At 50.7% G+C, this 17037-nt stretch overlaps 1 protein-coding gene across 3 annotated transcripts in view; it reads right to left on the reverse strand.

Moving 5' to 3' along the window:
• Window positions 1-1408: 1408 nt before the first annotated feature.
• The window catches only part of TACC2 (transforming acidic coiled-coil containing protein 2), a 191952-nt gene continuing 176323 nt past the window's right edge, over window positions 1409-17037 (reverse strand). For all 3 annotated transcript variants that reach the window (XM_088019900.1, XM_028121809.2, XM_028121807.2), the window contains 7 exons: window positions 16466-16609; window positions 15884-15960; window positions 12066-12109; window positions 6134-6294; window positions 5838-5944; window positions 5371-5491; window positions 1409-1954 (listed from right to left, as the gene is read on the reverse strand). In XM_088019900.1, coding sequence (XP_087876026.1) covers window positions 1889-1954; window positions 5371-5491; window positions 5838-5944; window positions 6134-6294; window positions 12066-12109; window positions 15884-15960; window positions 16466-16609 — 720 coding nt within the window. In that variant the 3' untranslated portion in view covers window positions 1409-1888. The remainder of the gene's footprint in view (window positions 1955-5370; window positions 5492-5837; window positions 5945-6133; window positions 6295-12065; window positions 12110-15883; window positions 15961-16465; window positions 16610-17037) is intronic.

Below are 17037 nucleotides of genomic sequence, written 5' to 3' on the forward strand. Positions count from 1 at the left end.
TCCAAGAGCTAGGGGCTGGGCTGTTGTGAGAACACAGCTGAGATTACAATCTGGGGTGAGCGTGGAGGAGGGGTCTGGTCTGGACAAATGAGCACTGGGGTGAGGGGACACGGCTGTGCCCCGAGGAAGGGAGACAGGGAGACGGGGCCCGGCAGAGGGGGCTGGGCGGTGGGAGGAGGCCGCCCCCTGGCCTGTCTCAGGGTCCCTGTCAGACATGGGGTTGACAGTGGGACTAGAGGCTGGGACTCTCTTCCAGAGAGGCGGGCTGCATCTTTCTCTCTCTGTGCTGCCTGGGACACCTGCTCCGTCAGGCGTCGGGGGGTCCTACTTGAGGGGCGCAGCCCACCGCCACGGTGGCTGGGCCCGAGGAGCGGCACCCGGAGCTGAGGGCCACCAGGGCCTTGGCGCTGCTTTCCAAGTTCACGCTGCACACCCCACCCCACTGGCACACTCAGGCTCCCCACAAAATGCCTCCACGGCCCAACACCACTATAGCTGTGAGCACGCCCTTATTTGGAAACAGAGCCTTTGTAGATGTAACTGGGAATGTGGAGAGGAGATCATCCTGGATTTGGGGTGGGCCTGAAATCCACAGAGCAGTGTCCTTACAAGAGAGGGGAGAGGGAGCTGAGCCCCAGAGGAGACTGGAGGGACGTAGCCGCCAGCCACGGGATGCCAGGGACTGCAGCCACTGTCCAGAAGCTGCGAGAGAGGCAAGGAAAAGACTCTGCCTCAGAGCCTCGGCGGGGGGAGCAAACCCCACCGACACTCTGATTTGGGACTTCTGGCCTCTGAACTGTGAGAGAAAACATTTCTGTGGTTTTAAGCTGCTGATTATGTGATGTTGTGTCCTAGGAAACAAGACATCTTCCCATCCTCTCACTGCCCCCCATATGCCCACTGGCCAGCCTGGGGACCCCGAGAAGGTCAGGAGCAGCCAAGGAATCTAACGGCGGGCACGTCCCGATTTCGTCTCCAAAGTGGCCTCACTACCTGTCTCCCACGGGTAACCGCTCGCCCGGGCCTGGTCCTTTAGAGGGAACTAGGCAATGTTTCCAGGTTGACAGTCATATGCTAAGGAACACACAGGAAGAGGGACAGCCTGCTACTTCCTCGAGCCAGTAAAGGGAAATAGACTTTTGCGTCAAAACTCAGAGAGGCTTTGTAAAACCAAAATCTACGGTAATTCGAAAACACCCCATCATTTGAAGAGCAAGTCCATCTTTCTCATTAGCTTCCATCTTACAGACAGCTTACAAATGGTTTCCACAATAACGAAGGAAATGTTCTTTAAATCCACGGACAGAGAAGGGAGCCAGAGAAGAGTGAAGGGCCAGATCTGATATGATTTTAACAAAGGCCAGAAAAGACTCAACCCTTCCCAGAAAATAAATCAGAGCCACACGTATTGCCAAGATCCAAAGAAAAAAATTTATTTACAATAGAGAATTTTATTTGAAACATGCATTTTTTTTAAAACAAATCAGCAAATGCAGATCAAGTTTACACTCCTTAAGGCAAGAGTCCCCGTGCAAACTATACATGTTCATATTAAATCCAAAAGCTGCTCACCCTGGGAACTCATGTACAAATGGCAAGGCCAAGGTCAGCGATTTGTCTTTTATTAGAGAATCAGACAATCTCCCTGATACAGGAACTCTGAGGTCAACTTGCTATGAATTTATACTAAGAAAATGCAAACCAATAGCAAGAAATTCTGATAGTCTCCTTTAGTACTGCATACAATCAAATCAACGTTATTTAGAAAGGAAATACAGTAGTGCATACGAAAAAGTGAAAACAGAACCTGTCCATGTAACGGGAAGGACAGCAGTGAGCCGACGGTCATATTGCACGCAATGGTCAAGTCCAAACATTTGGTTCAAAGTTAGCTTTTCCCCATTTTGGCAATCAGTTCATCACAAATCTTGGTGAGTTCTTCTATCTCTTTATTCTGAAAGTGAAAACAAAACAAAACAAAAAAAAAGGTTGCTGAAATCTCCTGGCTGTTGGAAATCAAGCCAATCAGAATGATCTTTGGGCTTTTCAGGGGGGTGGGGCCCTCCAAGTTTCTGGGTCCCCCTGAAATTATCTAACGCAGTAAGAGAAATGACATGGAGACAAATCATCTAAGTACATGTCCCAGCTCTAGCTGTGACCTTGAGCAAGTTACACAACCTTTCTGAGCCTTGGTGTCCTTCTCTCTACAATGTGGATGATAGCATCTCTCTGAGAATGGAAAGCAGGCAGAACATAAAGCTCCCCAGCACAGTGACCGGCATAGAGTAGAGGCTTGACTAGTATGGGTTCACTTTCTTTTATTTGCCTCTGAAGGATGTGGACACAAAAGATGGTCCAGGGTGAGCTCCTGGGTGGTCTGTTTGAGAAATGCCACCAGGAGGGGTTAAGCAATTCTACGTGAATAGGGTCGCTAGCATTATTTAGAGGCGCTGTGGACATGAGGAGTCGGGGAGAGAGGCAGGGGGAGACACAAGATGGCCTCAGGTGCTCCTTGCACCACGCCTTGCCCGTGCTGGGAAGCAAGGGAAGCCAGCCACGCGCTCACACCAACGATCAGACAACACCGTCCACGCTCTAAGTGTGGGGATCCAACAGGATGAGTCCAAGGGCAGGTGAGGCTTTGCTCTGATGCAGATCTGCTTCAACAGCCAATGTCGAACAGCCCTCTCCAAGGGGCCTAGATCTTTCTGGTATCCCAGGAACATACTACAGCCAGTTTTCTGAGGTCCCCGTGGAAGGTGAGGCTTAACCACAAGCCTCTCCCCTGAGACTGTAACAGGGCCCTTCCTTGGAAATCGTGGAAACCTCCTGAGACACGGTCCCGCCTGGAGCCACGTGTCCTGTTTCCAGGCTGGGCTCTGGGTGCCACCCGTGACTGTGTCCATATTGGGAAGAGTCGAGAGGTCCTCAATAGAAGAGAAACGCAGCCCTCACTGCAGTCCAGCCACCAGCCCCCACTGGGAGAGAATCACCTGGAACAGCACCTCAGCTTGCCCCCTTCTAGAGTTTCCAGCTCTGCGAGGCTCGATTCTGAGAGGCACTGAAACGTCTGTTGGAAGATGATGTACTGTGGGAACGTGGCTCTAACCGCGAATCCTGGAAGGATTCTTGCCACAACAGCATCTGCTGGGGCCGCGGATGGGGACTTTTCATCTTCCCGTGTGCCAGTCACCTGCTTACCATGCCCCAAGCACTGGCCCCGCTGGGTTCTCACAACAGTCCCTTTGTGGGAGCCACTGATATTTCCACTTTCCAGTGAGAAACCGAGGCTCAGAGAGGTTAAGTGTTGTGCTTAATTTAAGGTCACACAGCTGGTCAGACACAGCAATCCTGGAGCGTGAATTCAGGCTGGCCTGGCCCCTAGACGGCTTTGCTATTTTACTTATTAAACATAATGTTCTGACAGCTGAGAGGCACTAGCAGACCCACTCACTACAGATTCCTGGAGGTTCTCCAAGCTCCATCTTGGCACCAGCAACCCACTGCCTAGCACACGGCCATCGTGCAGCTCAGCTCACTAGGTTTCCAGTGCCTCCAATTAGGAAGGGCCTGGTGCGGGGAGGTCATGCTTCTGAATCTCTTTAAAACAGAGACCGACCCCTCCGTATCACTCAGAGTCCTTTAGGGGAGAACGTGTGTGATGAACCCATTCCTCCCCAGTTTTAGTTTAAGACCGAGTTATGTTTATAGATCTGTTTGTATCTTTTCTGTTCTCCAAAACTGGGCAGGCCACCTAGCCTTCTTCTTTGCCTTTCAGTTTGCCAGAATATGTAGCATCACCTTCATCTAGCAAGTGGAAGAGTCTGAACAGGCCAGGTTGCCTAGAAAACATCTATCCCGACTCTGGTTTTACCTCTATTACTTGAGCTAACACCATGATGCAGTTCAAACACCATCAAATCCTGAGAGAAATAGGAGGGAACCAATATATTGCTACATTTCTCACCTGGAAACATCTGATGCGCAACCGCCTTCCTGCCCAAAATGACGGGGGAATGTGGTCCTTACTTTAAATGAATATTCCACTTCTCAAGAGTCACCAAATATACCACACGTGGATTATCGATATCCAAAGAATAAAAATAAACACCCGCTCCAGACAAGCAATGCAGTGACACTCAATAAATTTCGATGGGATGAGCAAATGCTTGTGTTTGATGCCTCGGACTCTGGGCTCCCTGCTAGGAACAAGGAGCAGAGCCTGGAAGATCGAGGCAGTTGAAGAGATTTGGCATATTTGGGCCAGTCCCACCTCTTTGCTTCTTTCCCTTTTGAGGCACTCTTCCAAATCTTCGGGTTTCAACCTCCAACATGACAAACCTATGTAACCTGAGGGCAAGTGTGAGGCTTGCTCAGGGTCATAATGGATGGCGGGGAGTGGGTGGGGGTGGGGGGGAGGACCTGAGGCTCCTGAGACCCAGGGCTCTGTCCCTGACATCATTTAGGCAAAGAGAGAGGTAGTACATGCCCACTGCTTGGCCCAGACCCACCTCGGGACCATAGCCAGCCCCCCTGGAACCTGGCTGGGTATAGGCGCAGGAAAGGGGTCAATCAGAGGCCACTGGGTGCTTCCGGGTCAGCAGACCATTTGGGAGACACGCTGGACTTCAGATGCCATCTGCCCACAAAGGACGCGCCCCCCACCCCATGACTGCCCTTTAAGGCCCAAATGCATGAGAAGCGATGCTACCCCAGGACACTGGGCTCTATGATAACCATCCAAGGGACTCCTAAGGCTCAGTAAATCAACCAGAATGGGGTTGCTGTCTGGGAACTCCCTCTAGAGACACACTTAAGGAAGGGAGCTGTGTGGCACTCACTTACCCAGATTCAGACTCATATGACACTCCTGGGTGGAAGGGTTTTCCCCTCCGGATACCCAGGGAGAAGGTATGTATGCTGGACTGGGCACTAGACCAGAAATCAGGACAAGCTGAGGGATCTCAGGAGGGTTCCCCCATCCATGGACGGAGGACAGCTGGGGCCCTTTTGACCCCAACATGGCCTGGTGATTACCCCATTCCCTCACCAGTAAAGCACGCTGGATGTGGGGTAAGGTACTCTGCCTGGCACACTGTAGATACTTGGTAAATGTGTGACAGGTCAACGTTGACAAGGAATGAAAACCAGCAATAAACATCGGAGCAGACAGCAATTCCAGGAAAGGCAGGAAGGAGGACAGTCTCGGGGCGAGCATTACACTGGATCTTCCAGAGGGAGAGCAAGCATATGCTCACGAGATCTAAACCTGTCCCAGGAACTGCAGGGAGCGAAGAGAAACCCGGCCTTCGCTCATCTGAGGGTCCGGCCAGCCCCACCCCCTGGAGGCCCCCTGCCCTCGGCTCTTACCTTCTGCTCCAGCGTCCTCTCTAAAGCGTCCACACGAAGTTGCTCCTTCCGCAGACTGGCCTGGTAGGCAGCCTGCTCCTGCTGGGCCTTCCCTCGGACCTGCGCGATCTCAGCGTTGGCCCTGCGGAAACAGGGTGGGGGGATGCTCAGGAACGATCACCCTTCCCCATAGACCCCTCCCACCTTCTTCCTCCCAGCTCTGGGCAGCAGGAGCCCATGAGCACCCCCTGCCCCCAGCCCCCATTCCCGTGATGCCACGGTGCTTTGAGTGGGTGCCCTGGAAATTGCAATGTGTGTCCTTCACTTATCAAAATGCTGAGAGTACACTATCATCACAAGCCACACTGAAAAAACACAAGGGGATTACCCGCCCTCCCCAAGCCAGTGTGAGCGGTGCCACTGGAGTGCCCGGCCTGCCTTGGCGGGGTGCTGAGAGGCCTCCGGGAGCGGACCCGAGGCCGCGTTACCTGTCCAGCTTCTCCTCCGCGTGCACCTTCAGGGCCTGGTACCTCTGCTCCTCTTTCTTTACCCTGGACAGGTACTCCTGTGCACACTTCTTCAGCACCTCTTCATTCTGACGTGACAGAGGACAGAGGTCACGCCCACAGAAGAAATGCCCCGGGTGCTGGGAACCCTGAGAACTCCCTGATGCTGCTGGAACCCTGGACCGCCAAGTCCAGGTCCCTATAAATCTCTCCCAACCTGCTCCAGCTTCCCCCACCCACCCTATCCAGCGTCCCACTCTGCCCCGACACGAACACACCTTGCGGAAACCCTCAAGGACCTCCTTCATCTTCTCATATCTCCTAAAGAGATCAGCCAGAGATTTCTCCACCGAGTTCAGGTCGGCCAGAGCTTGCTCCTTCTCTAGGACCAGCTGCTGGACGGTCTGGTGGGAGACGGACTTCTCCCTCTGCTCATCCTCTGGCAAGAGACACAAGGATCCAGATGATAGCGTTGGGGGATCCCAACCTGGTCTCAGGGGCAGCTGGGGCCTCAGATGCAACTCAGCCTGAGCACAGGGCATCCTAGACTCTGGACAGACCCACCCCCCACTCCCCGAGCCCACCCAGACTCTGTTTCTAAAGGAACAACACCCACAGGCCCAGCATCCCGGGCCTGGGCCTTTGCAGCGTGAGATGGGACGGAAACTAGCCACTGTCCTTGAACCTGATCGATGCAGACCCTTAAAAATCCACATTCAAGGCCCCAGTGATTCTATTCAGTTGATGACAGCAAACAGATCCATAAGGTGGAAAAAAAATCACAACTGACTTGTGTGTTGAGCAAGATTACAAGGTACAGTAGTCTGGGCTCTGAGGAACAGGCCTTTCTATGTGTTATCAAAATAAAGAGATGGTTATTGGAAAAGAAAAAAGACTTCCTCATCCCTTAAAACATCCCATGAACCAAAGCCCACATCACCGTCAGCCCTGAAACTCTGCTTTGCACAGAAATGGACATTTTCTTTGATACAGCAAATGTCTTTACTCTGAGAAAAATGGAGCTCTTTCTGACAAAGTGAGTTTCTCAGTTATGTACAAAAGAATGAATTCTGGCCCAGTTCAGAGTGGCTGATCCTAGTAAAAGGAACGGCTCCGTCCTCGACCCCACCTCTCGGGGCCACCACCCGCTAACACTCCCCCGCAAACAGCTTGCAAACCATCTCGTATTTATGGGAAAGGCATTCTCTGACCACGCCACATAAAAGCCCCTCATCCACACGGCGCTATCTTTTGTGCGCTGGCCCGTTGGTCACCCGTCTGGGTGGGCGAGGAACCTTTTGTTCCCATCTGTTTGGACTTCTGGCGACAACAGAGAGTGGAGGGAGGAGAAACCCCCTCTCAGAACTCTTGGGGGAAGGAGCTCTGCAGAGCTGTCCCCCTCAGCCCCATGTCACCTGGGCGGGGGTCCTGATGCCCAGGACTACCTCTAAGGGCTGGCCGCCGTAGGGCGGATGGCTCTGGAAATGACGTTAACAACAGCAACCAGCGTGCACCCAGCTCTCCCACGCGTCAGGCGTCCTGCTCACTGTTTTGTTCATTTAATGCTCCTAAGCCAGCACCCGGCCGCCAAACTAAACTTCCTTAAGTCCAAACTGGGTCACCGGGCTCCAGCTCAGAGCCCCCTGGGGTCCTCCCTGTGCACTGGGAATGAAATCCAAACTCCCTCCCCACCTGCCCCAGCTACACTGGCTGGCACACCCCAGGCGGTCCTGCCCCAGGGCTCAGTGGTCCCAGAGCTCACTCACTCAGGTCCCTGACACCAGGCCACCTCCCCAGAGGTGCCTTCCTGAGCACCTGCGGGGAACGCCTCCTCCCTACTTTCCAGTCCATTCTCTCGCCAGCAACGGCCAGACATGCAAGCGCCCGTGTGTCTGCCGGCTGTCTGCCCAGAACGCACACTGCAGGAGTCTGTTTTGTCCACCTCTCTATCCCAGGGCCCAGGACAATGCCTGAGTCACAGGATGCCTCAACACATCTGTGCCGGGAATGAACGAGGGGAGCCTGGCCCTGGAGCCCAGCCCGATCCAAACCCAGAGCCGCGCTCATGACCATGTCTCTCCACTGGCTTCCCAATAATAGGCCTGGGAGCTCCCTTAAAAGCAGGGGGAGGCTGGGGATGAAGGAGGGCACTTGTGATGAGCATCGGCTATTGCACGGAAGTACTGAATCACTATCTTGTACACCCGAAACTAGTATCACACTGTTAACTGACTGGAATTTAAATAAAAACTTAAAAAAAAAAAAAAGGCAGGGGGATGCTGTTTTGGGTTCTTTCCCTACGGTTCCTGATAGATAGGCATCTTCCGGTGTCCTGCAGTTAGGCCTATTTTGCCCTGTGCTGTGCAGGGAAGGGCCCAGGGTTGGGGGGGGGGGGCACATCCTGGGTTTTAGCTCCAGCTGTGAGATAAACTTACTCAAAAGTCCCAACTCTCAGGGGCCTGGGGCCTCATCTCCAAAATGAAAGGGTTGTCACACAGGAGTGTGCACCCAAATAAGGGGGGCTTGTCTGAACACAGGCTGCAGTGCCCCCACCAGTGGTTCTGGTCTGGCAGGTCTGCAAGGCTCTGCATCTGTGACAAGTTTCCCGATGACACTGAGGCGGCAGGTCCAGGGGCCACGCTTGGAGAGCCACAGGCCCGGAAGATGCCTGATGTACGTCCAGCCCTGCCTCTCAGAGCCCCCGCTACCAGGCAGAGGTGTAGGACCCAGGAGCCAGACCCTGACTGCTCAGGTTCTGCCCTGGCTCTGACACATCTCAGCCCGGCCACCCTGGGGCAGGGTTTTTAACCTCCATGAGTCTCAGCCTCCTGAGCTGAAAGAGGGGCTCACAGTATTTATCTCATGGTATTTGGGGAAAGAGTAAATGAAAATGTATATAAAGCCTTTGACACACAGTAAGAACCCAGGATCACTGACCCATTATTGACAGCATCACCAGCTCCCCCAAATTAGCGTGATGTCCCGTCACAGTGACTTACAAAGGGGGAGCTTTTTAACATACAGGGAGAACCAAGCTGCCAGCAGCCGGCTTGCCACACCTAGATTCCCAAAAGAAAAGCTGCTTCAAAGGTTCACCAGTAACTGAACGCTTATTTTTACTCTTTGAGTTTCAGCTGCTTCCTTAGTCCTCAGCACACTGCACAATGCACATTCCAGGCTGATCTGAGGCCATGTATACATTTCCCTTGGCTCGTAAAGAGCCATTTATCAAACGGAGTCCATCTGATTTCCTGGATCTGAGACTTAGCCTGCCTCAGGTTTCCTGTCCTCCCCATAAACGCTTGTAAAAATAGAATTTCCCAGTTCCCAGGAGACCGAGGAGGTGAGAATGCATCACCAAACTTTTTATAAATTACAAATGCAGTCAGGTTCTTCAAATCAGGAAATCAGCCCCAAACTCAAAAGGCTCTAGCCTCAACCACAAAACAATGCCCCTGGAGAGGTTTCTGGCTTTTTCAAGCAAAACATTATTAAACCATGTGGGGAGATGGGGGGGGGGATGGGGGAGAAATGCAGCAAATACACAATAGCAAAAGTAACAAAAACAGAAACAAACAAACCAACACTGGTTGCGATGGGCAAGTGTTAAATTAGGTGAAAAGCATTTACTTACCAGGCTTGCCTGTTTGTTTTGCAAGCAAAGGGCAAGAAGCAACAGAAAATGGAAGCAAAACAGATAATCAGAGCAGTTGTTAGGAAAGCAGAAAAAAAAAATCAATTGCAACAACCTGGAACGCAAAAAGCACAGAGGTCTCTTTTTGTTCTGAACCCTAAATAGTCAATATTTGAGCTCGGTTTTAGTAACATGGCACGAGAATGGACAATAATGGCAGGACAGATGTCGGGCTGGCGTGGAACATTTGTGAGGGTTACACAGAAGCCAGAGAGCGGGGCGGGAGCCAGGAGGAGCTCGTGTAGGTCGGGTGGAACCTGGTTTTAACTTCAAAACACTACTGATGTTCATTCTGTCCCGAACTGCCAAGCTCCTGGGGCCTGAGTTTTCCCTCCCAGCAGGGATGCTGGTGAGGTGCGTGAAAACCAGAAGAGAGATAGGAGACCCAGATGAGCCATGTGGGTGTGCTTCCACATACGGGAACTCACGGCCTGCCCAGAAAGGAGGCAGGTGCCACCCACAGCGACAGTAAGTCCCAGCTGTGCCTCAACCCCATGCCGCCTTTTTGCAAGGTGACGAGGACCTCGAAACCCGCGGCAGCCCTCATCCACATGCCCTGCAACAGTGACTGACGGGATGAGAGCCACAGAAGTGTCACCTGATGTACAAGGTCTGAGAAGTGGTTGATGCAGAAGACACTGAAGGTGCATGAGGATGGGGAACCAGGGTCGGACGTGCGCTGTCACACCCCCCTGGAGTGACAGTGCCACTCGCCGCTCGGGATGCTGGAGGGGTCTAATGGAGCTGCCGGGAGTGCTCAAACACCCCCAAACCGGAAAAGCCTCAGAGGAGTGAAATCACAGCTCTTGAAGAGAGGAATCCGCAGGCCAAACATACCAGGTCTCCCTGGGGGAGGGGCTGGGGTGCTGGGGGTGGGTGTGCATAGCCAGAACCCCTGGAGTCAGGGTTCCACGCACTCAGCTTGCCTAGAGTTGAAATGTTCTTCTAACTACTCTCACCTGCAAATATGCTGCAAGGAAATCAGAGTTGAATCATCTTTTCTGTCCAACAGGGACAGACCACTTGAGGCAGGCAGACAGAGCCTACTCTTCGGTTTTCAAGAAGGAATGTCTGCTTATATCAAAACTGTCAGCTGAGCAGTAACAGACGGCTCTGGGCAGCCTTCTCACAGGGGCAAAGGCTCGTGCCCTTTTACCCCCATCTCAACTTTGGCCCGAATGTCATCACCAAGAGCAAAAATAACAGCGAAGACCTCTGAGACACAAGATCTTTCCAGATGAGCCACCGTAGGTCTGAGGTGCATTTTCACAGTCCGAGACTCCAGGAGGCCAAAAGGTTGTGCTCAGTGTGCCAAACGCTGTATATTGGAAGACATAAATCCTTCTTCCTGACCACTTTTACAGGCAGTCTCAGTTCCAAGAGTTTCGTTTTTTATCTCATCCATATGTATTCATAAATTCTTATAACAATTTAATAAAATAGTTTCATTTGATAGAAAGCATATACCATGGGCTGATCCTTAGAAACACCCCAAATGGGCTTTCCCTGAGATCTGGGAGAAATGGCCTTTATTAAAATACATCAAAATTAGAGCTCCTTTGAATAGAAAGCACTCAGTTGTCGGCCTCTTCACCATTCCCAAGCCTGCTCTCCTATTTATTTTGGGACAAGCCAGAGGTGTGGTGTGACATGGATCCAAACGTTTGAGAGAGAGGAGTCATCTGTTAACCCAGCCTCCAGCTTTGACACAGAAACTGGTCTGCAGTGAGCTGGGATTTTTTACTCCATACGTCCTTAGGAGTAAAAGTTTCTTTTAAAACTGGTATCACGGACCTAAGCAGCAAATTAAATAAAGAGATTCCTCCCTGCCACCCCCGCCAAGTCATAACATCATTTTTGAACAGTGATCATCAGTATAAAAACAGGCTTGGAACTTCTGCAGGATCTTTTCTCATTATTATTATTTTTTTAAAAAGCGTCAGGTGGGTATCGGTTGTGACTTGAGGTCACCTTTTACTGCAGGCCAAAGCAGCGTCGGTACTGGCTGCCAGGGGCTCCGGGTTAAGATGGATTCTGAGTTCGTGCCCATCTCCGTGAGATCAGGTAAATCGCAGGAGGGAGGGGAGAGGTGGGGCGGGCAGCGGCACTGTCTCGGGTCCCACTATCCTGCGTAAGGCTGAGGATTTTGTCACTTGAGTCTAAATTAGAGTTTAGGGATTTGATTCTTAGTGTCTCCCATGAGCAAAAACTCCCCCAAACATCCTAGGAACTGACCCAAGTCTCTTTCCCCGTGAGGTGGGCAGTCCTGGCTCAATGGTGGCCTTGGAGGTGACCACCATGGCTTCTCACAGGCACAAATAATGCTAAGGGCCATGCTCGTGTGTGTTTCCAGGAGGCCCCCAGACTCACATTCTGGGATGCTTTGCTCTCTCCCTCAAGGACTTTGTGCTCTAAGAGGGGCCTAAGATGAACACACGCTGAGAGTCTATCTTCAGAGCCCTCCCCGTGAGTCAGAAGCCTCGGGGAGGCCTGAGCCCACCTATCACGACACCCACCTATCATCTGAGCGATGGTCTTCTCATACTCCGCCACTATTTTCCTGTAAGAGAAGCAAAAACATGTTGGAACCATGACAATAGGACAGTTTCTCATTTATACTGGGGTCCATGTGCTGGATATCAGCAGCCTGACCGAGACACTAGAGGACAAGTCTTATTTCTTAGTCAGAGTTGGCTCACCCCTCTAGGTTCACCTTCAACCTCAACCTTCTTCTTGCACACCCAAGGAGGTTCATTTTCCTAGTGCAGGACTCTGACCACACCATGCCCCTATGCAAAACCTTCCATGTGTCCCCACTGCCCACTGAGAAAAAAAATAAGACCAAATCTTCAGTCTGACAGTCCAAGCCCTCCACAACCTGAGCCCGATCACTCTCATCAAGCTTACCTCCTTCCCCGCCATCACGAACCAAGTGGTTCAATGAGAACAAATGAGTTTTTGTTGGCTCTGAGGTTTCTCACCTCCATGACCTTCCCTGCCCTATTTCCACCTCTCACTGTCTTAGCTGCTTCTCAAGGTCCAATTCAAATGCTATCTCCTCCAGGAAGCCTTCCCTGATTTTTCCTCTGAACTTCATGACATTTTATCTGAATTGTCTAAAATGTCTCACACATCTGGCGTCATAGTATGTGAGTAGAAGCAGCTCCTCAAGGCCCAGGGGCCACTACTTAGTCACCTGTGTTGGAGGCGGGGAGATGGGGAACAGTTACACTTGTTGGATAGCTTCAACCAAACCGTAGCTACACAAAAGCACTAAGATCCTGCTTTATAAGACTGCCTCACTGCTGCCCCCAGGTGGAAAGACCCAGGGAGTGAAAAAGCCCTCCTTCCAAAGTCAACCTTCTGGAAGGAAACTCAAAAAAGCCTCGAGAGTTTCACTTACATTATCCAATAGTTAGTTATTCTCCACAAGAGAACCAAGAACTGCTAACCACCAACGGACTCAGGGCCCTGATTACAGCTGGTCCCAGATACTGGGGGCTCAGCTTACTCCCTGGTATGGTGAGGATTTCCCTAGACCCTGTGTAGGATCGTGGGGGAATTAAATGAGGTTAAATAGGCCAGTGAAAGCAGAAGGCCCTCTGCAAAGTCCAAAGGCCTCACAGCTGCTGGATGTCTGTCACTGACCTTCTTGACCTTGGCCCCAAGGATAGTGCCTCGCTCAAGGGCCAACCCACAACAGAAAAAGTGACCACACCATGAGCCCACTTGGGTTCTTTCTGAATCCTACAGAGAAGCAGTTCGTGTTTTCTGTAATTAATCAATACCTCCTTGTATCCCTGAATCCCAAAACAGCAATGGACCTTTGGGGCTGCACCGTCTAAACCCGTCCCTGCCAAGGACAGAGGCGGGACCACAGCAGGTAAGGGATGTGTCCTTGCAGTGGTGTGGGGAGACCTGTGGTCCAAAGCTGCTTCAGGGGCACTGTATTTGCATCTCGTCCTCACAGCGACCCCAAGGGCTGGTGCCCTGAGGGTCCCCAGAATTGCTGATGGGGATACTGAGGCACAGGGTCATCCAGGAACCTTTCTAGGATCTACACAGCGGCAGAGCTGGGATTCGAATCCAGGCATCCGCCTGTGGAGCCTTTTCACACCCCGTACGTCTTACTGCCCCGAGCCGCTGAGATCCACCCTTTTCCATAGACGAGGCCAGTCAGACAGAGCTAAGGAACAGGCCCAAAGCAGCTAGGGAGCCAAGCCCGATTTTTACCTGGCCAGGTCTGGCTCCAGAGGTGGACATGTGGGCCTTCAAACACGAGTGCAGCTGTGCCAGTTGGTGACCCCTGAGTCTTACCACACTGGTGAGTAAACAGCACCCGCTGAAGCCCCCGGGGGAGCCCCCAGAGGTGGAACTTCTAGCCTTCCCAGCATGCCCCGCTTTCATGTTCAGGGCAGGCAAAAAATTACAGCCATGCTGCTCCCTCCTCCACTCCCCTACCAAACCAAACAAAACAAAACAAAACAAAACAAAAAGAGAGAGAGAGAGAAAGACAAAAGACAGAGATTTTCAAATGATGCCAGCACAGGGCCTCAGTGTGAATGTGAACAGCACACTGGGATTCACGTCCAGAAGTGGTCACAGAAAACATCAGGAGGAAGAAGGAACTAAGGAGAATTTTCAGGAAGATACTATTTGACCTAGAAAGCAGGGGATAGGATTACCTAAATCATTTGCTCACTACTTAAAACGGTAGCCATGAAGACAGCCGATTCTGATAATTAACCAGCAGCTGCCATTGCAATTAAGTGCGCTGTAAATGTACTAATTCTTCAACCAACTTTTAAAAATTCATCTCTTCCCTACTTTCACACTTTGAGACTTAAAAATGAAGCAAGACTATCAGAGATTTTCTGCATCGCACCAGATCTTCTGTCTTGTGAAAATGGTCACGCTCTAACTCCTACCTTCCCTTGCAACTGGAAAATCCACGTGTCAGTTCAGCTGGTGCTGCAGAAAGGCAGGTGTGTGGAGAAAATGAACTGTGCCCCCAGGAGCTGTTCTCAGACTTAGTGGTGGCAGCAGCCAGACCCTGGGATGGCCAAAGCAAAGGTTTGGGCCAAAGTTTCTTTAAAAATGCCACCTGCAATACAGTTTTTAAGATCACATCCCAAGGGTAAGTTCTAGCCCCAGAGATGGTTTCTTAGCTTCTAAGATGATGATGAATCATGAAGGAAAATAAAGGGCCAAAGGGTGCATCAGACGGGACGAGGGAGGGAGGCCCCTGGGCACCATGGAAAGAGTTTGGGCTTTGGAATCAGAAAAGTAGATTCAAATTCACATTCTTCTAACTAGAAGCTCCAGGACCTTGGGCAAGTCACCTAACCCCTCTGAGCCTTCCACTGTGAGATGGGGCTGATGATCCCTTCTTGAGGGCTGTGGGGAGAAACAGAGACTGTGTGTCTCCAGCCGGAAGCACAGCACATGGCACGTGGTAGACACTTACTACGTGGTGACTACTGTACTTCTGTTACAGATGCAGCAAATGGAAATAAACCATTCAGACAAAATTCCGGAGACAACCTGTTTATCCGTGGAGACTGGTAAAGTTCCTAACATTAGAACTGTACAAGGACTATTTATTAAATGTTACACAATGAGGTCAAGTTGTATAAAAATCTGTCCAAAATTTGCTAAGTTAAGGGCGCCTGGGTGGCGCAGTCGGTTGAGCGTCCAACTCTTGGTTTCGGCTCAGGTCGTAATCTCAGAATCGTGAGATCAAGCCCCGAGTCGGGCTCCACACTCAGTGGGGAGTCTGCTGGAGATTCTCTCTCCCTCTCCCTTTGCCCCTCCCAATTGTGCGCTCTCTCTCTCTAACATATGTAGAGAAATTAAAAAAAAAAAAAAAAAAAAGATGTGCTAAATTAACCAACTGAGCCACCCAGGCGCCCCAAGATGTGCTAAATTAAAAAAAAGAGTGTAGGATAATGTACATTTCCACTCTCCACTTTGGAAGAAAAAAGGAGTCTGTATAGGGACACATTCACACATTTGCAATCAGAAACAGAAAATTCTTGGAAGGATACACCAGAAACGGTGGATAGCAGCTACCTGAGGGGGCTGGAATTGGAGGCTGAGTGGGAAGGAGATTTGTTTTTCATTGCAAATGTATTTGTTTGTTGGCAATATTTAGCTCAGGTGCATGATATTTTATCTAACTATCTAAAAATACTAAAAATACATCTATGAAAATATAAACCTTGTCTCATGAAGAACAGTTAAGTCTTGGGAAGACCCTGTCCATAGACCGCACGAGCTGTTACGAGAGCACAGGTAAGCATCTCCCCAGGTACCAGGAAGCATCACGACTGACCTCATTTCCATCACTTCCCGCCTGCTTTCTTCGTATTTGTCCTTCCACTCCGAGACTTCTCTCTCCTTGGTTATGATCTGGCATCAGGGAGAAGAGAGAGATGAGCCCCAGAGGACTGAATTCAGATCTGAGCAATTCACAGACCCGAGATAAGGAGACATTGAATTAAAACTTCCTACACCAAACAGTAATTGTATTGAGAGAATTTCCCGGAGCATGAGACAGAAATAAACCAGATATCAGACTCTCACAGTGCCCCACCAGGGAGCAACTAAAGGCATATGCTCTCTGTTATAAATCAAACAAGGCCACAGAGGCTCATTAAACAATGGTGTCTAGGAAGATCAAAGATGGTTTGCTACCCGTCTTTGCCCACAGTGGTTGCAGGACAAAGACTGTGTCCAAAGATGCTGGCCTTGTGGATCGTGTGTGTGTGTGTGTGTGTGTGTGTGTGTGTGTGTGTGTGTGTGTGTGTGTGTGTGTGTGTGTGTATTTATTTATTTATTTACACTTGGCAGAAACTGGAGCTTTCCCAGAGAAACCAGAGCCGGCCTCCCCTGAGCCACACCCATGCCATAATACCTCTGCTCTGGCAATCCGGAGTGCGGAGTCCAGGTCAGGTGGCTGGAACAGAAGGCCTGCGGGCTTCTCCACCTCGGAGGTCCCGATGCGGGAGTACAAGGCTGTTTTGGAGATGGAGACATCTGTTGGGTGAGCAGCCTCTCTCTGTGGAATGGTTTTTAATTAAAAAAAAAAAAAGTTAATATGACTCCTATGGCAAAGAGGATTTGCATTCAGCCTCTTGTGAATGGGTCAGTTGTATGGTTTTGAAACAAAGAACATCAAAAGTATGAGAAAATGTTTGGACTGATGAGTGGGGAAAGGCCAGATACAATCTATGGAAATTGATCATTTTGCACCTGCACCGGCAGACAAAGGAGCTAATAGCAGAGGCCTCCCCAACTCCCCACTTTGGGAGTCAAGCATGTCTGGTGCTTGCTTATCACTGCCATTTATCACACGCAGAGGCATTTAGGCATAGTGCTTAAGAACCAAGGCCATTTTCCAGCAGGCTCCACTTCCAAAATAAAAGCCTGATGGTAAACGATGCTGAATTCTCATCTGCATTTGCCTAGTTTTGAATAACTGCAAAT

The sequence above is a fragment of the Eumetopias jubatus genome, unplaced genomic scaffold (genome assembly GCF_037043125.1).
Source record: "Eumetopias jubatus isolate StellerSeaLion01/CBP00866 unplaced genomic scaffold, mEumJub1_p1.0 scaffold_17, whole genome shotgun sequence".
In the NCBI taxonomy this organism is placed as follows: Eukaryota; Metazoa; Chordata; class Mammalia; order Carnivora; family Otariidae; genus Eumetopias; species Eumetopias jubatus.